General features: G+C 49.8%; 1 protein-coding gene across 1 annotated transcript in view; it reads right to left on the minus strand.

Moving 5' to 3' along the window:
- kmt2cb (lysine (K)-specific methyltransferase 2Cb) overlaps positions 1-22164 on the minus strand; it is a 74369-nt gene that overhangs the window by 7030 nt on the left and 45175 nt on the right. Inside the window, 29 exon segments of the mRNA XM_042110407.1 lie at positions 40-141; positions 712-851; positions 1822-2155; positions 2754-2884; positions 3108-3289; positions 3501-3648; positions 3985-4123; positions 4556-4717; positions 5518-5724; positions 6618-8279; positions 8586-8821; positions 8949-9012; positions 9108-9192; positions 9274-9388; positions 9796-11426; positions 11579-11877; positions 12066-13835; positions 14675-14890; positions 15309-15382; positions 15693-15931; positions 16255-16405; positions 16589-16732; positions 16942-16974; positions 17155-17283; positions 18589-18636; positions 19061-19165; positions 19463-19661; positions 21352-21482; positions 21656-21775. Coding sequence (XP_041966341.1) covers positions 40-141; positions 712-851; positions 1822-2155; positions 2754-2884; positions 3108-3289; positions 3501-3648; positions 3985-4123; positions 4556-4717; positions 5518-5724; positions 6618-8279; positions 8586-8821; positions 8949-9012; positions 9108-9192; positions 9274-9388; positions 9796-11426; positions 11579-11877; positions 12066-13835; positions 14675-14890; positions 15309-15382; positions 15693-15931; positions 16255-16405; positions 16589-16732; positions 16942-16974; positions 17155-17283; positions 18589-18636; positions 19061-19165; positions 19463-19661; positions 21352-21482; positions 21656-21775 — 8996 coding nt within the window.

Here is a 22164-nt window from a genome sequence, read left to right on the forward strand (position 1 = left end):
AATGACAACACCACCACGGACAGCCGCATGGTCACTGACCTTGGTGTCCACGGGAGCTTTGGCCGGCGATGAGGCGGAGTGGAGGATGAGGCAGCTGTGGCTGCAGAAGACCACGTCACCCTCCGCACCGGACTGAATGTCCTGAGGAGGGACGGAGAGAAGGAGGGGAGAGAGGACAGCACAGTCAGTCTCAGTAAGAGAGCGGCCATTGACATGCTACACCATCCTTCAACCAAAATGCATCTATAAAAGGCAGGGGCTGCGTGGGCAAATATCAAAGGCTACTCCAAGCACATAATCCTTTATCGATGCTCGCAGCACTTTGGGAGAAGACTTCAAAAGGACTGAGCAATGTGCTGGGATTAACTGTTAGGGAGTTTTTTTTTTTTTTTTTTTTTTTTTAAAGTCGAGGTCCTTTACATACACACAGGCCATCCTTAACCCCACAGTGTTGATCATGTAGCCCTTTAATTGCACTGAGGGTGCCTACCCCTCAGGGGTTTTTCACCAACAAGCATGGATGTACTTGACACTGTTCTCAGAGTCAGTCTGTTTGTGTCTGTTCCCCAGAGCAACAGCTCAAAAGAATCAATACTTCTACAGAACATCTTTGATCAGCAGGCCCTCACTATTAAAGACACGGCTAAAAAAAAAAAAGTAAAAAGAAGACTGTATAAAATCAGTAGTGGTAGCTTTCTGAAGTGGTACTACCTGCTGCGTGGGTTTGCCGTCTTTGGGCGACTTGCGGACTCCACTTCCCAGAACCACCACCTTGCAGTGGCGGCACCACTGAGGCTTGGAGCCAGGGCTGGCCTGACCTTTCAGAAACTGCTCTCTGGACACGGTGGCACCTGGAACACAACGGGGTAGCACTCAACAGGTTATCTCTCTGCTGCACTCAGCCTTTGAGATCATAAAACCAACTAGTGCACATTACATTTACATTACCATTCATTTAACATTTAAAGGAGAAATCCAGCGAGTTCCACAAAAAATCTCCGTTTATCGAGACCGAGTACTGAGGGCATGCGTATGGGGGCCCACGGACAAGCCCCACAGAGGGTAGCGCTCTAGCTGCCTGGTTGTAGAAAGTCGAGCTAGCTAAAGCCGATTGTTTTCGGGTTTTTTTCCATACCGACAGTACTCTGTGACCTCAAGAAACGGAGATCTATGTAAAAACTTTGAACTGTGACAACAGAAAGAAAAGTATTCTTTTGTTTATAATACACAACTTCAGAAAATTGCTCATTGAAAGGGAGAAAGCAACTGAGAATCGCCCATATCTCTTGACCTATTTTGGGGGGCCCAAGCTGATGGTGTTAATTAGGCCACAGCTGATAAATGGTGGTTTGTAAAAACAAGGGCACGGGTCAGAATCATTAGTCTATCTTGTGAGTTTCAAAGGATTGTATCGGTGATAAAAAATCAATAGCGTGCCCAGCTGGGCCAGGGGGCCTGATTAGCAACACACAGACGATGACAAGGCACCCCATCCTCATTACTGTCCTGTCATAGTGAGCATCATCCTAGAGCCGATGATCATCAAAACCCGCTCAGGTAAGATAATGTGACGGCCCCTCTGCAATTATTAAAAATGAAAATCCTTTAATTGGGTTTGTCTCAGTATCGGACAGACTTTGTACATCGGAGATATTTTTTATTTACCTCTCTGGTGGCACCAGTAAGTGGTCATGTAAACTAAGCTGTGAACATTAGGCTTTGAACTCCGAGCGGAACATGTCTTTTTACTGTCTAGTGAGTTTCCGCTGGAGTGCACTTTACAACCCTGGGGATGCTGGTGTGTCCATGTGCTTTCCTCACCTCTGTCAGAGGGGCAGTGAGGCTGCTGTTGCTGCTGGTGGTGTTGCTGCTGGTGCTGCTGCTGCTGGTGGTGGTGCTGCTGCTGCTGCATGTGTAGGGCCCTCTGCTGTGGCGGTGGCCTAATGAAGCGCATTGCTCCCCCTTCAGGGCCTCCGAAGCCGCCTGGAGCACCGTGGAGCATGAAGGAGTGCCGGAGCTCTGGGCCCTGCAGAGACGCCCTGAGGCCACCGGGGGCGCCGTGGAAGGGCCGGTCTGGGGCGCTGCTCACCTCATAGCTGCTGGGGATCTTCACATGGAGCAGGTCGGCGATGGCTGCCACCACCCCTGTGATGTTCTAAAATACAGCGGGGCATTCAAAATACACGTCATGTATTGCTATTACATATCATTAGTACCCTGGAAATCCAGAGTTCGAGAGAGAGCACAATGGAATTGTCTCTGCGAGACACTCTGGCAGTGAGCAATGATGCACGTTACTTTCACCCCACATTCCTGGGAACCAGCTACACTGATGAAGACAGCGCTGCAACGTTGGAGGACAGTACACATTGGTCGTAGTGTTATCCGATTGCGTCGAAGTTCGAAATCATTCAGAGTAAACATGGTCAATTGCCTGCAGTGAGATTTTTAAATGCATGCTTGTTGCCGCCCCTTGAGTTGGGCCATTAAATTGTTCATGGATTTTCCAGGCTATATCATTAGAGATGCAAAGCTCAAACTTTCCCACATATTTCATGTATTTTCTTTGATCTGATATCAAATGAATAGCTCCTTTAAAAGGTAAATATCAATTAAGATGTTTCAAATGACCTCTAGCATAGCTCAGATTACCCTCTCACACTTACAACCTAGGCAACTGTCTTCAGGCATCTGTCTCTCCCTGCCTCTTCATCCCCAACACTACAGCACTACAGCAGCGATGACAAACTCACCTCGGCAGCAGCTGGTTTGAGGGTGATTGCTATGGAAACGAGCCCCGCGTTGCTGCCGTTGTGTGGAGCCCCAAAGGGTGGTCCGTAGAACATGGAGGGCTGCTCCTTTTTGATGTTCAGCAGTCCTGCTTCTGGCCAAGAGCGACAACCAACATGGGGAGAGAGACAGCACTGGGTCAGTATAATGATATTACACATGCATTTCCATAGTCTTCACACAGTCAGATGGTTACTACTGTGTATACTGGCTTCCTCCACAGACTGGCAAAAATGTAACCACAGGTCTTTACAATTATAGAGGTTTATGTGTGTGTGGATGTGTATGTGTGTGTGTGTGTATGGTCCTGGCTGTACCTTTGCCACTGCAGCTGGGCAGCAGGGGGATGACCGGTGACTGGGCAGGGGAGGGGCGCTCCTGCTTGACCAGGGAGAGGTCAGGGTAGCGGCTGACCTCCATGCCCACCACACTCTCAGGGGACGAGGAGGGGACAAAGCTGTCTGGCGAGTCTCGGTCCTCACAGTGCTCCTGGCCTCTGCTGGGGCCACACGCCAGGATGGAGAGAGGGAGGGAGAAAGAGAGAGAGAAGGGGGGGGGGGGGGGGGGGTTGAGCAATAGAGTGAATCAGAAATTATAAAACCACAAGGTAGACAGAAAGAGGTCATTTGGGGGGCTAAAAAATTAATAACGACATGCCTCACAATGCCAAACAACGCCCCCTCAGACTAGCTACAGGGCCCTGGGCTCACCTGAGCTCCTCCTGGTTGTTGTGCGGAGGAGTGGGGAGAGAGGCCGGCACGTCCACAGTCTTCGGCCCCTGGGACAGTGCCCTGGCCAGCAACTCCTCTTCAGCCTTGAGCTGGACGTGCATGGACCTGGGCAGCAGGCCTTTAGTCACTGTCACAGGGAACAACAGAGGACATTCATCCATTGGTTGCTTACCCCTCACCACTACACAACCAGCCAATGGCATTTTTATTCACTTATGTGTATCTGAATCAATATTTGTGGCTTACCATTAACAATAAATCTTCTGACAATTTATGCATAACCTAACTTTAATGCTTACACAGTCGTTCAGTCTATTACATTATTCCATTTAATGAAATCAGTATAAATGAAATAAATCAATAAATATTAATACATGAAAACAATAATAAAGCACAAGACTTAGGCAGTCTCCATGTTAATTTAGCTGTGGCTGTAGATCTCGTCCAAGCCCTTGGCCCTTACCGTCGTGGCCTGCCATGACGGCCTTGCTGGCCAGCTCCTCGGTGGTGGCGAAGCCGTTGAGGATCTTCTGCCGCGCCACCGGAGGCGGCGTTGGGGGCAGCGAGGCTGGCGGAGTGGGCGGGTTGCTCAGGTTGTTCTGCTGCGGAGACAAAGCAACTCCAGGCTGTGAGTCATGTCCTGGAGAGACGCGGCAGCCAGGCAGCTCTCCAGCCCTCGCCCCCACCTCACTTCCACAGCAGTGGACCTGCCTAGTGCCTACCTCTCTCCAGCTGCTGACGTCATGGACTAAATGACTACGGGTGTGAAGTGGATGACTATATTCTTTGACATTTAGTTTTTTGAGAGTTTGTTGAGAGGCTTACCAAATTTAGATTCAGTAGACCAAAATGTTCAGTGAAAAAAAAAAGATTCACGTTATTACTTAATAATTAATTAATAAATACTATTACTTAATAATTAGTTCTTAGGTGGGCCTTCTCTTGAGTATCTTGAAGCACTCAAAAGTAATATTAACCAGGAATAACGTTAAAAAGTAGAAACATTTACATAAGACATGGGAAGCTTCTCTCACCTTGTAGATGAGCTGGGAGTAGTAGTCGGACACGCCGTCCAGAGTTGCGCTTCCAAAGGAGCCGGACAGGCGGTTCTCCCCGTCCAGCTGCCTGCCACCGTAGGGCATGAAGTGGGCATAGTTCACCCCAATCAAGGGCTCCATCAGGGGCAACAGAGAGAGCTGTGGAATGCAGAGATGATTTGTGTTTAGAGCAGAGAGAAAGACAGACTAGTGTATATGGAGTTCTTAAGCATCGCTGTGGACACACGCCACCCCTGACAACTTCTCTGTATGGGATTTTTATTATTAAATTTAAATTGAATTTTTAATCCCACCACATGTTAAGCCCCATAAAACCAATTATCTTCACTTTGCCAGATTATTTTGTAATTAAAAAAGTAACAGAAGAGATTACTTAGCAGGATAAGCGCAGCTTAGTTTTGACAGAAGACAAAGCCATCAAAACTGGATTAGTGATCGTGAAGTAGGCAGATTGATGACCGCAAATTCACAGAAAGTGGACACGGTTAAAAAAAAACATAGCTACATGGCTTAAAAAAATACTGTGCTTTGCTGATGGACACGGCCACACTCAGATTCATGTTGCCATCATATAGCATCACACAAGTTTTTGTTTTTTTTCCCCCAACAAAGCAGCACTGCACTGGCAAACTGGTGAAACTCATGATGTGAATCTCATATACAGTAGACGTTGCGCACTGAAGGGGTGCTGGAGGCCTTAATTGCCCATAATTAAAATGGCTAATAATTCATAATAAAAGTACTACTGTGAGTCAATGGTGCACCATAGGATTCTTAGAGATTGTTGCTGATTTACTATGACATCTAAGTTACAATATCTATCTATTGTCTGTCTTACAGGGTGGCAATTACTTGGCCATGCTAATGATGAGACACACTGTTAACACACCCCGTTGTTTAAGTGAGTGCAGTGTCGGGCAGTGCAGTCCTCTCCTTACCTGTTTCAGGTGGGTCATGGCAGGGTCTGAGGCAGCAGCGGCGGCCTTCCTCTCCTCTTCCTCCTTCCTCCTTTTCTTGGAGCGCGGCACCGGGCGCTCTGCACCTTTGGGCCCTCTCTTGTTCCGCTGTTTCCGCTTGGTCTGCTCGCCGGCCAGCGAGGAGCCGCCAAATTCCGGCTGCCCAGACATCTGGCTGTCCGAAACCGTCTGGAGAGGAGCGGAGGAGAGAGGTTAGAACACAAGTGAGATGTGCAGACACACGGAGCCCCACGCCACTCACACCGAAGGGGCCCTGGTTCTCAGATGTGTCTCTGAGGGATGGGTCGCAGGGTGGGGAGCGGTCTTTTCATGCTGAAATGGGACATGAAATGGCTTTTCAAAGGACAGGAGGAAAGGTGCCAAAAATGGCATCCAGGCAAGTCGTCTTTGTAAATGTCACCGTCACCGAGCCATTCAGTGTTTGACCTATCTGCCTACAGCGTATGCCTCTAAGGAGCCATCACCAGCCAGAGCTTCTTCGGCTTAAAATGAGATGCTCTCTAGCTGGTCTAGAACCAAATTTCCACTAAAAATGTAACTTAAACAATCCCTTTATCAAGGAGTCTATGTAATGGAAGTAAGTACATCATTCCTGCTACGCACTTTCCCTTTGGAAAGTTGACGGTAGAGGTCTGTGTAGGATGTTTGTTTTTTTTAGTTCCACTCCCACCTCCTGCCACTATGTCATAGTTTGCCCTGTTCCCGCTCATATGTCACGCGTCTCTCTCCCTTGCCAGAGCGCCACTTTCTGTAGGCCTCTAGTTCAAATCACCTTCTACCTCCATCCACTCAGGGAACTTAATGGAGCATAGAAACTATACAGAAATTAAATGATGAATCATTTCTTAAATATTGTCCAGTTGTCCACCTATTTGCATCCCATTTGATTCTCCTCCTGTGGCTGCTTGTGGAGTTTTGCTTGGACACTCAGTAGCCACCTATATACACGCTCTTCTGAGGGTCAGGCCTTGGACTCCATAAAACCCTTTCAAACAATGTTGATTGTTACTGGCGCCCTATATATTAATTGAGCTGAGCTGAGCTGACCGCTCTCTACTCACCCCGTTGCTGTCCAGGGAGTTCTGCCTGAGGAAGTTCTTGCTGTCGATGCAGCCGTCCTCCTCGGAGCGCAGGCTGTCCTCTGACCTCTGGTGCGGGATTGCAGCCGGCGGCGTCCGCTTGTGCTTGAGCAGGTGCTTGAGGAGCTCGTTGCTCATCTCGCCCTTGGAGCTGTGCGCTGGACTCAGGCCAGCCGCGTGGGGTGAGGTGCCCTCTTTCTCCGCCTCCATCTTCACCATGCCCATGTGCTCCATATCGTGAGCTCTGGGCCCGTGGCACTCGCTGGCGCCCTCCACCTGCTCCAGCTTGATGTTGCTGAGGATCCGATCCAGCTGACCAGACGGCATGCTGGAGTGGCCTTCTAGGAGCGGGAAGGAGCCCCCGCCTCCGCAGCTACCTCCAGAGAGCTGCCTCTCCAGCTCGGAGGGAGGCTGGCTGGTGGCTGAGCCGGGCGTCGAAGAGCCGGGCTGAGACGACTCGCACAGGTCCTGCTCTCCATGGTGCAGTGAGAGCCGCGTCGGGGTGGAGGACGTGTCCGAGACGCAGGGCGTGAGAGGAGCGGTGAGGTCGGAGTGCGGCGTGGATGGAGCGTTTAGAGAGCCAGAGTCGTCGTCCTTCTTCTTCTTGCGGTTCCTCTTCTTCTTGCCCTTCTCCTCGGGGATGATGTTAGAGTAGAGTTGGATCAGCGATGGGCCTGAGCCCGGGAAGTTTGGTGGAAGAGGCAAAGAGGAATCTGGCCCAAAGGGATGGGGTTTGCCCGCGTTGTGAGGCATCATGTTGGGCCCACCAAATCTGGGTGGTCTAGGCTGACCTGGAGTAAAGTTGCCCGCCTCCATACCGGGATTGTCTGGCCAAAATCCGGGTCCCATGTCTTGAGGGAATGGCCCGTTGCCCATGAAGGCGCCTGGAGGTTCCACGCTGAGTCCAGGCGGATGGCCTTGCTGCTGGGGGAACATCTGGCCAGGGTGCTGGGGCTGTGGAGGCTTCGGGGCTTGCAGGAAGTCGTGGGGCATTTCCTGGTTGAACATGGGCATGGGGGCCATCTGGGGCTTGAGGAGGCCCTCTGGACTCATGAGGGCCTGCTGCTGCTGCTGCATCTCCATCTCCATGCGCTGCTTGAGCGCCCGCTGGCGCTCCACCTCCTTCATCAGCTGCACACGCTGGCGCTCCTGCTGCTCGCGGAGACGCTCTTTGCGCTCGCGCTCCTGGAAGCCCTCGCTGAACGGGTTGGTGTCGTCAAAGTTCACGTGAGGGGATTCGCCACCCGCCTGAGGGGCAGGGGCCGCGGCTGGCATGACCTGGGGGGGCTGCGGCATGGGGCCCTGGACTGGCATCATGGGTGGCATCCTAGGGCCTCCCATGGGCATAGGGCCGGGCATAGGGCCAGGCATTGCCATGGGGCCGCCAGGACGCCAGCCTGGTGGCATGTTGGGTGGGCGAGCTGGGCCAGGCTGACCTGGGTGGACTGGCATCTGCGGCATCTGGGGCAATGGGCCGATCATTGGCTGGCTCATGGGTGGACGGACGGGCATCATGGCAGGGGGGCCGTGCATACCTGGCATGCCGGGCATCAGTGGTGGCTGCATGTTGCACTGCGGCTGCTGCTGCTGTTTCACTCTGTACTCTTCAATCAGTTCCGCATGCTCCTTCTGTTGCTTGCGGATCTATTTTGGAAGAGACACAGGGGACCACATGTCAAAAGCATAAAAGCAAGCAGGCACACTTAAATGTCAAAGACATACAGCAAATGCACTTAATGCACTATTTCATGCTAGAAGTAGAGCAGAATAATGTGACTAAAGGAGATGTCCACTATCAGAGAACTACAGAGGACCAAAACTGTCTAAATGAAAGGCCTTGTCTGGATGTTAAAGTGTGAGCAGCTCTAAATGTATCAGTAGTACTATACACTTAATATTTTATTGCTCTCAAAACCTTTTAATGCGAGTGATTTGTTGTCCTTGCATTACCTGCTCTAACTGCTTCTGCACCACACCCTGCTGCTCGGTCACATGCTTCAGCTGCTCAGCGTCCTCCTCTGGGAACTCGCGGCCGGCCTTCTTGGCGGTCCTCTGCTTGGCCGAGAGGGCCTTCTTGGACTTGCGGTGGGCCCCGATCTGCTCCTCTAGAAACTTCTGCTGCATCTGTAGCAGCTGCTGGGTCTCCCTCAGCCACTCCTCGTACTGAGCCTTCTGCTGCGCGTCGTCTGACAGGAAGAAAGGGGAGGATTAGTGAGCTCTAACGTGAGAGTACCGTAGTATCTGATTTGGAAGATTAAGAAACACCTTCTTGGCACAGTGAAAACTTTCTCCAGAAATGTGACAACAACTTACTTGAAAATCCTGGTGCAACAGCAGGGAGATTGGGCCTACCCATATGCGGTGCCTGTTTGGCATCCTAAATCATGAAAAAGAAACATGATGAGTATTAGATTGGAGCTGGTATAGACCAGTCTTTGCTGACATCTGTTACCCATGTTGCCCATACTGTACCTGTACTTGTACAGGAACCTGAGGAGCCACTGGAGCACCTTCAGGCCACGGAGGCCCCTGTCCTTGCTGAACAGCTTGTGGAAGCCTACAAGAAAAATGTATTATGATTGGTCGATGGATTCAGCACCCTGATGCTAAAAAAGATTCCATGTACTCCACTCCTTACCTGTTCATGACAGTCATGGGCGTCATCCCCATGTTGTTCTGAACCATGACTTTGTTGATACCTTTCAGTGCGACCATTTTAGCTTTCATGATGGGGTCTGTGATTGCATCAAAATCTGCAGAAGACAGTGAATAAAAAATAAAAAAAAGGCTTTATATATGAATAGTGACACATTGGACCTCGTGCAAGAAACTATACAGATTTTTTCTTATTGTTTATCTTTGATTTTGTTTTAATTTTGCTAGCACCCATTCATTTTTGGGATTCACCGAAGTTGTCCGAAGTTGACCGAAGGTCACCGAGTACGGTTGATACAAAAAACAAACAAACAAACAAACAAACAAAAAAAAAAAACAGTGCTACCTAGCTCGATCCATTTTATGATCAAGTGAGATTCATCATTTAGCACACCAGGGCAAGAGCTCGCTTAGGAGAAATTTAAGAGAAAACTTGAGAATATTGCTGCATGAGGCCCATTGTTAGTGGAGAGAAAATAGTGATAATATCTGCAACAGGACTTGCCTATGTTTGGAAAGAACGAGTCACTCGAGCGTTGTCTTATCATGGCCTGCATCTGTCTCTGCTGCTGTTGTTCCTGTCTCTCCTGGTCAAGCAAGTCCTGAAGCAAGAGGGGCTGTTCCTCCAGCAACAGGGGCCTGTTCTGGCCCAGCAGGCTGGTGCCTGCTTGTGGATCCTCAGCAAGCATCGCATCCTGGGCTCCCAACTGATCCGACCCAAAAGCCTGGCCTGCAGCCTGCCCTTGGATCTGGCTTGAGTTTCCCATTGCGGTCTCTCCGTGGGTAGAACCCATGGTCTGTTCCAAAGCCAGGGTGGGATTCAAGTCTTGCTGTGGGTAGTTGCTTTGATTGAGAATGTTCGAGGTGGACACTTCTGGGTTGTTCTGAACAGCAGAAGCGGCATCCACTTGTTTGAGAGACATCTCACCTGGCTTCTCCTTGACCAGTAGACTGGACAGCACAGGTGTGGAGTCAGGGACACTCACTGACTGGGAGAGCTGAGATGCTGTTGGTTGAGAAAGGTCTGAGCCCTTGATATCCCCAGAGGCAGTCAAGCCCTGAGGTTGAGACAAACTAGTGTTGGGTTCTAACTTAATGTCAGGCTCCTCTTTCAAGCCCTGACTGGAACAAGCTTCCTGTTTAATGTTACCTGTAGGTGCCTCTGGTATATTGTCTGACTGTCCTTTTGTTGAGGCACTGCCAGAACCAGTATTCCTTTTCTCTGAAAGTGCCTTCTGTGGATCAGAGGTCTCATTGTGGTCCTCTATAGGATCACTGAGGTCTAGATCCTCATTGAACATGTCCTTCTTGACATCAAGGTCCAAGTCAGTTTCAGTGTAAGCTATGATGTCAAATTTTCCAGATGTCAGGAAATCATCAAGGTGCAAATCATTTGTTTCCAGATCCAAGTCTTTACCATCTTCCGCATCTAGATTGAGGTTTTCCAGATCTGCGTCAACTAAATCTTTGACCTCAACATCCTCCAAGTCTTTCACGGCTGACTCGTCAGCATCCAGCTTCTCTCCTTCAGTGCTGGGCATCGAAATTTCATCTGCATGCTCAGTGGAAGCCACAGGGAAGAGATTTACTGGAGCAACGTTGGACGATTCACTTGAGGCTGGTTGACTCATGGATCTCATAAGGGGTGGCTGCTGAAGACCGCCAGTCCCTGGCAAGCAAAGTGACTGGTTCAGGTTGTCCATGCTGGAGGACATCTGCATCTGAGGAGCAGATCCTTGGTGCTGATTCATCATGGTTCCTTCCATGGGTCTGGGACCTTGATTAGGTGGGAATCCCATCTGCTGCCTGACATTGAACCCTGGTAACCTGTGCTGTTGGGCGTGGGGGTCCATGGAGCCGCCCTGCATGCCGGCGGGCCCAAACGGGAGCCGAAACCTGCTTTCTGGGGCTCTGTGTCTCAGCTCAATGAAAGGCTGACCCATGATGTTGTGCTGCTGGACTGGCATTCCCCGAGGTGGGAAGTGCTGGGGCCCCATGGGAGGGCCACCGAATGACTTCCCAAGTTCGACAGAGATGGACCTCCTCATCTGCGGGTGAGCATCCATCATGGCATCCTGCATTGGGTGTGGAGGTCTGAGAGGCCCATGTGGCCCTTGTCCACTAGGAAACCCAAATCTGTTGAGTTGAGAAATGTCTTTTAATATGGGCTTTTCAGAGCATTCGTGTTTAAACTACTAAAGAACAAACAATAGATAGTATGGGAAGCATTCATCCATTATTAATTGCATTAATAACCATCTCCAACATTCGGCATTCTGCTGACCCACCTCTGCATGTGTTGCCTTATGCCCATATTACTGCCATCTGGAAACTGCCCCTCCATGGCAATTGGGCCATGCTGGTCACCTGGGAAGGGTCCAGGAAACCTCATGGGGCCTCTCACTGGCCCTGGGCCAGGGTACGGTGGTGGAGGTCGGTTGAAGATCTCCACCTGTGGCCCTGGCCCCCCCTGACTCCAGTGCTGTGGGGTTCCTGGAGCCATGGGGGCCTCCTGGGGACCCTTCTCCTGACGATTGGCACCCTTCTGCTGCTGCTGTTTCAGGATAAGCTCTCTGATTCGCTGACGCTGTAGAGTCAAGAACAAATGCATTGTAAATATAATTGCTACGATTTAAGAATATCATCTCAACATTTAAATGCTTCTTTTACATATACATTCATTGACCGATTTAATGAAACACAATGCATATAAAAATCAAAAGGACAAAAATGTATATAAAAATCAAAAGGAAAAAATGCATATAAAAATCGAACCTGTCTCATCCTCTCCTCCGCCTCCATCAGAGAAACACTTTGAGCTTCGGGCGGTGCGGAGAACTGTGCCGGGTGAGGCATCTGCCCAGTGCCCATGGGGTTGAGACCATGCCCCACCATTCCCTGCGGTTCCTTCTCGACCTGTGGGTGAGGCGTCATGGGTGCCTGCTCAAATGGATCGTGGACGGGTGTCTGGTTCGGTGGATTGGACGGCATAACTACACTCTCATCATGCATTCCGGGATGCTTTGGTGTCTGTGAGCCAGGGACCATAGGGTGAGCGAATGCCTCCTGGGCCCTTGCCTGAGGTGGAGAGAAAGGATCCTGAAAGGAGCCTGGTCTACCCCCGGGGCGAGGGGTACCCGGGGGCTGGGCATATGGGTCATTCAGCATCTGCTGGGGCCCTCCCATGGTCATGGGTCTCGGTGTGCCAGGAGGCTGAGCATAAGGGTCAGGGTTCCTCTGGCAGCCAGGGGACTTGGGGAACCTGTCGCCCATACCTGGGTGCGGAGTCCCTGGTTGCTGGGCGTAAGGATCCACAGCCAGGGAGGGCGAGAGCCTGGGGCCCGGACGGGGGGTGGTAGGCGGGTGGGAGTATGGGTCTGAGGAGGGGCTATACTGGTCATGCGGCCTAGGCGTGCCTGGAGGGTGAGCATATGGGTCGGACATGGGCCGGGGCGTGCCTGGGGGTTGGGAGTAAGGGTCATACTGGCTGTAATCAGGTCGAGGGGTAGGGGGTGCGTGAACATATGGGTTCTGGGCAGATTGTCTCATAACTGGGCCAGGCTGGGAGAACTGGTGGGGCTGACGGGAAGGCCTTTGGGGGCTGGCAAACTCCTGGCCCATGGCAGGCCGTGGAGTGAGTGGGGATTGGGCATATGGGTCATCCAGCCTTTCGAACGGGTCCCCGCTCGGCCGTCGTTGCCCAGGATGCATTCCTCCGTATGGGTCCTGGGCTTGACCGGGTGGCATGGGGGCTTTGAAGAGCTGGACAGAGCCCGACTCATTGCTCCCTGGGATGGGCGTGAGCAAGGGACGCGAGTATGGGTCCGAGAGAATCATCCTATTCTGGGCGCCTCGCTGGTAGGCCTCTTTGCGCTGTGCAGGTCTGGAGAACGGATCGTGACCTGGGGAGCCCATCATGTGCCTCCCCTCCATAGAGGGGCTGGCCCTTGGGGGGCCCATGGGCTTCAGGAAGGGGTCTCCAGAGGTTACAGGCCTGGGGGTGTCCGGGGGTTTGGCATAGGGATCGCTGCTCAGGGACGTCGGAGACCCAAAGGGTTCGTGCTTGCCTCTCTCCTCTGAAAGAGACCTGGGTGACTTCCCCGACTCAATAGAACCCCTACGCTGGACACTGGTGCCCATGGGTGGGGGCCTTGGCGTGCCCACCATCTTGGCGTACGGATCGCCGGGAGACGACGGCCTCGACCCAGACGAGCCAGGGGAGAACATCTGCGGCGACTGGGGCTGGGAGGACGAGCCCTGGCCTCCGGCAGAAGGAGGAGGCAGCTGCGGACGCAGGAAGATGTCGTCCTTGGACCCGGTGGAAGGGGGTGGTCGGGAGAAGTTGCTCTTGGGCTGCTGCATGGGCGACAGGTTGCCGCTGCTGGACTGGGACAGCGGGCTCTGGCCACCGGAGTTTTCCCCATCGGCCCCACTGCCGGTCTGCTGCTGCTGTTGCTGCTGCTGCTGCAGCTGCTCGTTCTTGACTTGCTCTAGCTTCTGGGTGGCTTCGATCTTCGCTTGCTGCTTGCTCTTCTGTCTCAATTGCTGATGTAAGAAAGGGCAGATGAAGTATACATTATTGAAAGGTGAAGAATAGATATATAATAGATAGATATTTTCATATGCAAGACGCTATTGAGGATACAATTAGAAAGACTGACTGACATCTTATGTAACTATACACCCACAAACCTGCGGAAAAAGTCTTTCATAATGAGCTCCACTCATTCACCTTTTCAGTGGACTGTATTGGCTTTTGGCAAATGGCGAGAGCAGCTGTGTTGTGTTTGGGTGCACATCACAGCTTCTGTCTGATGTCTCAGCCAGTTCAATTCCATCTATTGATGATTTCATGCTTTGATTCAGGCAGACTTTCTTTCAGCGCCAGTGTTGCCTGGCTCTTGAAAATGAGACACTCAGACTTCGCCTCTCAAAGTTTATTAAAGAGCCCAGTCACCCAAGGACTTCCAATTAAAGTGGGCAACTCTGTCTATAAACTTGAGTGCCTATCGCAAGTCTCAGAGTTTTATCCCGATTACAGGACCACAGGGTCATTCAGGTGGCACAGAGCGTATAATCTGGCTCGGTGCCACTGCTACCCAAAAGTACCCAAAAGGAGATGACAGGCTCTCCAATCAGATTTTGGGGAAAAAAACTCAAAAAGAGCCAACACAATGTCAACACCATGTAGTCCGTCACATAAAACTTTGTTTTATTGAACATATCAAAACTTGATACTCTGCAAAGCACAGCGAGATGGCTCAGAACTCACGTCACAGGGCCACTGGGCGTAGTCAGTCTTTCTACCAGCCAAAGAATCCGTTTCCATAATGAATGTCAAACTTAAAAATAAGGAAGTATTTAAAACGGGGACATACTCTCACCTGTCTGAGCTTCCACTCCTGCTCCTGCTCGGACTCCTTGTGCTTGAGCGGGTCCTTGAAGAGCAGCTCTGTGTCCAGGGGTGGGATGGCGGGGTCAAACACCTCCGGGGGCTGTGGCAGCTGCACTGGCTGCTGGGCGTGTGGCCTCTTCACAGGCTCGTTGGACATCTGGACTTTGTTGATGCGCAGCGCTGCTCGGTTGTCTCTGGCCTTTTGCTGGAAATCAGAGAGACAGTCAATTATCAGTCAAACTAAGGAGACGTCAGATGAGGTATTTGGATTTTTGTTTTTGTGAAACGGATGAACTGAAGGGAGAAAACAGTAAAGCAGTACTGAGGAGTCCTTTGAAATTATTATTACACCAAGTTCATTATTAATTAAGAGTGGGTCCTCCTGAATTTGTCCCGTCAGATTAATTTACTTTCTAAGAATTTAATTAAAGTGCAGGGAGGAGACTCTGAACTCTGTGCTTTCACTGCAACCTGTTTAAATAGATCTAGGATATGGTTTATTTAATTACAGTGGCTTATCTGGGTAAGGCTTTTATCTCTCCAGCCTAAATTATTGAGTTCAACAGCAGAAGTTTACAAGGAAAAGACACTCACTGAGACCGTACTTGAGGGACTTTTCTTACCACATATGGGGCTCTGTCCTGTGAACTTGCTTTTCTCCAGAGTTTTGCAATCTGTTTGACTCTCGTAGACCAATCTGCAGTGCAAACATAAGAGAGACACAGATAAATAAAACTTAACTAACTAAACTGGCTTACATTCACAATGATCCAGGGTGATTCACAGCCATTTTGGTCTGATCCATTGACATGCAGTTGTTTTATTTTTTTCAAACAAAATGAAAATCAAATCAAATAACATCAGGTTAACTGCTCCTTAGTCTACTAAGGTTTGGGGCACATAATCAAACTAAGGCTCTGTATCAGGTTAACTGCTCCTTAGTCTACTAAGGTTTGGGGAACATAATCAAACTCTGTCCAGTAAATGTTCTTCTCTGAGGGCCACACCTGGGTATTCCTCCTTAAGGTCGGGGAAGTTGACGTTGGTGTAGAGGACCGGAGCCACAGTAGCCAACTCTCCGAGCGTCTCCTCCTTCTCCCACTTGAGCGTGCTTTTCTGGGCAGTGGACATGGAGTCACCCTCCCCCTCAGCCCCTGGTCCCGGTCCCGGTCCTGGCGCTGGTGGTGGGCCAGGACCGGCCCAAGCCCCACCCACCCCACCGGGCACCGGATGGAACTTGTGCTCCCTGTGAAAAAGCGGAGATGAAACAGCTCAGTCAGAACACATAATGGGGTAATAGTACATTTGCGGTTCCATCTATATTGCATCTACTGTACAACCCTATTGCCATCATCAATGTGGGGTTAACAGAACCAAAGATAGTGTAGAAGTATAGTAAGAAGTATATAAGTCCAGGCTAATTTATGGCTATATCGGGCTGCATAAACAACACTAAAAAAAGACACTATCCATTACAGGTTCTTCCATTAAACAGTCCAAGAGAGAGAGAGAGTGGTACAGTATGCTTCTAATCTTGCGCACGGCTCTTGTGTTGTGCTCCTGCTGTACCTCATGTTGTCTGGGAAGGGCATGCGCTGCAGCGGGCTGAAGTTGCCAGTCATGCAGGAGCCGGCTCCAGGGTTCATCTGGGATGGAGAGAACTGCTGGCTGGGGTCCACCAGGCCGTTCACCATCGGCATCCGTGGAAACATCCCATTTCCTGCATAAGCATAAAGAATACTCAACTCCACTATCCCCATGCTGGTGGATTTGTGATGCCCTCTGTATTTCTGAATGAATGAAACCCCATATCTTATGCGGCATAGATCCATGGATCTGATGCTAATGCTCTGTGTCTGTCTGTGCAGGCGAGCTGTGTGCCTAGAGGAGAGGCTGCCAGTACCTGGAGCAGAAGGGGGGTGAGGGAGAGTGCCACCCTGGGGTCCATGCATGGCGGAAGGGCCCTGTTGCTGCTGATGCTGGGACCGGCTGGTGCTAGGGCTGAGGACTGCCGTGAAGAGGTCCTCTACGTCCTTCCCCTCCAGCTCTGTAGGGGGCAGTGCTATGATTAACTAACAGCTGGAGATTGAGGAGGCTTAGTCATGATAATGACACACACATTCTTTCTCTCTCTCTCCCGCTCTCTCTCAGACACACACTCAGACACACACACACTGATTGTACAGTCATTTGCAAAGAGAAAATATCCAGTGCACACACGTAATCAATATCCACAGCATGACATGTATTACATACCTGGAATTTTGTAGAGTTTGCTGAGAATGGACTCTGTGATAAAGCATAAAGAAATAGTGTTTGCATGACTAACTAATTTTACAGTTCAAAACAAACAAACATAATAACCTGAGATTTCTCTGATGGTATTTCAAGGACTAGCCATCTAATAAGATATCTGTAATAATTAGTGTACTATCATTTCCTGTGCTGCAGTAAAAGCAAAAGACATACCGTCGGTGACCATCTTGTCCAGTTCAGGGCTTAGGATGCCGCCCAGGGGCTCCTCAGGGATGCCACGCACCGCCCTGCCCGAGTGAGTCTGGGGTACTGCAGGGGATTCCTCTGCCATGTCCAGTCCAGCTGTACACGCATGCAAACACACACACACACACACAAATGCATACGCAAATGCACACACACACATTATACAAACACAGATACAGACACAAAAAACACACACACACATATTACTACACTACCAGTGAAACCACCAGCTTGTTGATTATGTAAGGTTGTGATGTAAGGTTTAAAATAAGGTTTGAAAAAAGGATGCTTAAATGTTAGCAGTGCAATAATAAAGTGAGGTCTGAGCAGTGAGCGTATACAGCTGGTTTTTACCTCGAGTGACTGAGTAAAGTGTCACAGTTACAAGTCAATTAACATTTTAAAATAATTTTAACATAGTTGACACCCCTGGAGCGGCATCTAGCATTTCTGAGTATTTTATCTATATTTATATTTATATTCTATTATTCAGTGCTGCATAAACAGAAATCCACAAAGCCACTGTGAAGTCAAGGCCCTCTATAGGGGCCCATTAAATTGCCTCTCTTTTCACCGCCCCTGCCTGCATAGTGCCGAAGGCCACACTTCAGCGGCTCTCCTCTGAAAGGCCTCCTAGAAAGCTGCCCACTCCTGAGCTGTAATGAGATGGCGTCCTTGGCCACCTACCTCCACTGAACGCCAAATCGTCACGGCGTTTTCAATTAGCTAGAGAGCGCAGCGCGAGAGGGCCACTTTTTCACTGAGCGTCATAAGCCCATTCCAAACTTATGATGGAATACTTTATGGTGGATAATGGCCCATTAGCACCACAACTACTCAGAGCTGGGAAAAAGCCATATGCTGCAAATATGCAACCTCTGATCAGCACTCATTTTTTTCCAAAGTAAGTAGAGTCTATTACATGAAAGGTCCAGAGAGACTGATTGACGGGGGAAGCGGCAGAATAACTTAAGCAGAAGCATCCTACAGCACGAAGTTGCAGAAGGAACCAACGTGAGGTTCAAATGACAGAAATGACAAATGTAACATGCTGCGTTGCTAAGGTTGCTAAGGTTGCTAAGTACTACGGCTGATGTTGTCACATGTGAATGCAGTAAACAAAGGCCATATCCTAAGAGGTTTATTTCCATTTGCAAAATGCGCATCTCGTTATGGGTCCAGGAGTTGGACCCCCCTTAAAAACAAGACGATGTCACACAAAAGCAATTAGATATTGAGCTCAATCAACAGGTGGACGGATGAAATAAAGAAAGTGTGAGAATGAGGAGCAAAATGCATGCATGTTAGGCTTTGCACACACACACACACACACACACACACACACACACACACTGGAATAAACGGCTAAAACTAACTAGGGGCAGGCCGCTGGGCTCTTACCAAAATTAGGGGGTGAGCCATCAACCTGGAAAGGGCTAAAATCAAGACCTACAGAAACCCAGACCAAACAAGATGAGTGAACAGCAGCACAATGGCGAGACAGACAAACAGCCACAAGAACCAAAACATCACACAGAAATCAATCAAATGAAAACAGCAATGCAAAGCCTCAGAAGCTATACAGTTAGCCAAACAGAAAGAGACACGAAATGGAGGACTATGAGCATGGCAACAAAAAGACCAAAACTGGGTAGTGTTTGCATTGAGCTGAGTACAATGATTTCATATAAATCAAATGACAGACCGACAGAGAGCAGAGAGAGAGACAGAGTGAAAGAGAGAAGGGGTGAGAGAGAGAGAGAGAGAGAGAGAGAGAGAGAGAGAGAGAGAGAGAGAGAGAGAGAGAGAGAGAGAGAGAGAGGGAAGGGAGAGAGAAAGACGGAACAGTCTTTGGTTACTGTCAGCTGCCTACCTGATTCATCGGAGGGCTTTCCCAAGTCTCCTGACAGTATCCCCAGTAGATCCGTGTCAGTATTGAGAACGTCAGTCAGGGCCACCAGGGGGTCATCGGTACTCCCTGAGGATCCAACAGAGACAGCGCTTGAGACGGCTGAGGAACTGGTCCATCTCGTTCATACACGCAGGGGATACTGTACTATATGCCATTTCACAGGCAACTCTTGCGGAAAATGTGTGTGTGTGTGTGAAATAGGTCTGAATGTGTATGTGTGTCAAAGGATGAGAGTATGAATGAGAGAGAGAGATGTGGTGCGTGGGTGCTTTTGTGCATGCTAGTGTGTGTGTATGCATGTTGGTCTGTTTATGTATGTGTGCGCGCGTGTGTGTGTGTGTGTCTGTGTGTGTGTGCACTTACGGGACGCGGCTGCTTTGCCAGGTGTGGCGGCACCTGCAGTGGACGTGTTGCTATGGAGAGACTCGGCTGAGGGGCTCATGTACTGGGGGCGGGGCGTCTTCCTGCCCGTCTGCATATGCTCCTCCTCCAGCAGGCCTCGCTCCACCCCCTGGCGGCTCTGCTTGCTCTTGTCCAGCAGGTCTTTGCCGAAGAAGGCCTCCTGCACACACCGGCACAGTATTTTAACATAGCGCAGAGAGCGGGCGTCCATGTCGAGGAGTGTGCATGGTGTGTCAGGATTGAAATGGATGCAAAAGATGCATTTCACAATAACACATTTCAACCTCTCATGATTGTAGTGAATGATAGGTGATGTGTATGTAGAAACAGGGACTCCTAGCGTTCAGTGTCAATACAACACACTGTGCACTCTTCCCATTTGTAGACTCTGAGGTTTCAGCATGCAAATAGAAGAACTGCACAATTTCGTGAAATGTTTCAGTGTTATGACAAGGAGGCTAGTCTCAGTGGAGACTCCTCTTTTAACAGGCAGCGCGGCGCAGCGGAGTGTCTGCAACATCAGGTGCAGAGCATATGTGCAGATTGGCCTGCAGCAGCGCTGATTCCAACTAAAGACGTGAGGCGAAACAGCAGATGGCCCAGAGCAGAGCAGAGCTAGTTTTCACTCAGCGGCTCAGTGTGTGTCAGAGCTCTCCTCCACATCTCATGCTCCACTCCTCTAGAAGCGCCTCATCTTCTCCTTCTGCCTTAGGACATTCATTTATCAAACCCTGCAACGCTCCGCGACGGACTCATGACGCACTCGGGTGCCTGGCGACAGAGTGACTCACTTTCGCCACAACGCGTGTTCCCTTTTTCGCGAGTGAGTGACGTCATGCCGTCTGCGCCTCATGCCTGCCCCCTCCCTCCCCCCTGTCTGTTAGCCTCAGCAGCACAGCTGAGCTCTCTGAGTAGACACGAAGGTACCCCGCTGTGCCAGCGCAATAAAAGCACAAGCGTGCCTCCCAAAAACTGAATTATTCATTCCAGGGGGCTCCTCCTCCACGGCGCGCCTCAGTCACCGATTCAAAAGGACTCCGATGACGGGGGAAAGCCCAGGAGCCCTGCCAGTGACAGCCAGTGTTAAGTTAATGCACCTCACGTTGGTCCAGCTTCAAACAGAAGCGGTGTCCTCCGAAGCCTCATTAAAAGCGCAGCCACTCGTACGCCTAAAGGAAACTGTCGGGAGGTGCCGGGGGAAGGTCTAAAAAGGCCTGTCAGTCTCCGGTAAAGTTAAACTCGGATCAACATTCAAGCGTCAATTTGCAACGCAAACAAGAGAGGGTTTCATAGGAGGACACCGGGGAGAGGAACATCATTTAAACTCTCCGTGGATTCCTCACGACACCCCCACTTAGGCAAGTCTATAGCTTGCTTGCTTGCTCCAACACAGTGTTCTATCTTTAGTGGTTGCCTAGCGATGGGGCAGCATGCGGTGACCCTCCCGTAAGGTGAAGATGGTGAAGGCCGATGGTTTATGGCGTGTATCATGTTCTACAACATCTGATGATTCTTTTAGAGCAGCTCGTCTGGCTGAGAGTGCTGATGTGTGGGCAGATGTGGCCGAACAACAGGAAAGTGGGTAAAAGGCCAGCCCACTGTGAGATTTTTTAAAAATAAGTTGTGCTAAAAACTTTGATTTGTTCAGTCCAAGTCCACTTAACTGAATGAACGCAATCACAACTTTGTATGGTAAAACAACCAATTATGCCGATAAATGGTTAGAATCTTACAACTGAGGGACAAATGATAATCCCCTCTCATGTTTACATCTAAAAATATGTTCATGTAGACAGACACTGAATTGATTTATTGGATTGAGCCAGTACAAGATGGAGCTAGCAACACACCTGAAGGTAGGTGGGAAAGGCCTCTTCCAGTTTGGTCTTTTTCTTCCTGTACCGTTTCCTGGTTTTCTCTGGAAACTCGGCTACTGGAGGCTTCTCATCCTGTGGGGTGTCGGGGGCCGGATCCCCCCAGGCTACAGAGAGCAGACATCAGCATTGCTGTATTACTTTTCTGTGAGGTGACGGGTGAATAGGCACAGATACACACTCATATGCAGAGCCACAGAATAAAAGAGAACTTCGATGTTGCCTGCCACTCAAAATGATATACAAGAGTGAGTTACTGAGGAACATGAGAGGGTCTCACTTTCGTCCTTTGCCGGCGGGATCTCGGAGAGAGAGCCTGTCGAGTCCTTCCTGGTCAGGGCGGGCTTGGCCTTAGCTTGGCCTGCCTTGTTCCTCTGGCGGACCATGAAACCCCCAATGCCTGTGGCAGAAAGCCATGATAAGAATCCAACAACTCTTACCTTTAGCAAAAGGCCTTAAAAATGTGACTTTTTCAGTATGCTTCCAAAGAATATACATTGTTGATAGTTATCTAGGCTTCAGCATACATTGACAAAAGTAATGTTGATCGGTAAACAAAACCAAGAAAAAGGGCTATTATTATTAGCCTTACTCTTATTATTAATCCGAGACCGAGAAGAACTAAACCAGCTGAGGGAACATGAGAGTAACATGAAACAGTGTAAAAGATAACAGCGGAAGAGAACATAGGTGACAAAAGATGACACAGTAGATCATTTGAATAACCTTGACTGAATAATTTTATATTGTGTCTTTTCAACGTTGGCTTCATTGTAACATAACACAGAA

The sequence above is a fragment of the Alosa sapidissima genome, chromosome 1, assembly GCF_018492685.1.
Source record: "Alosa sapidissima isolate fAloSap1 chromosome 1, fAloSap1.pri, whole genome shotgun sequence".
In the NCBI taxonomy this organism is placed as follows: Eukaryota; Metazoa; Chordata; class Actinopteri; order Clupeiformes; family Clupeidae; genus Alosa; species Alosa sapidissima.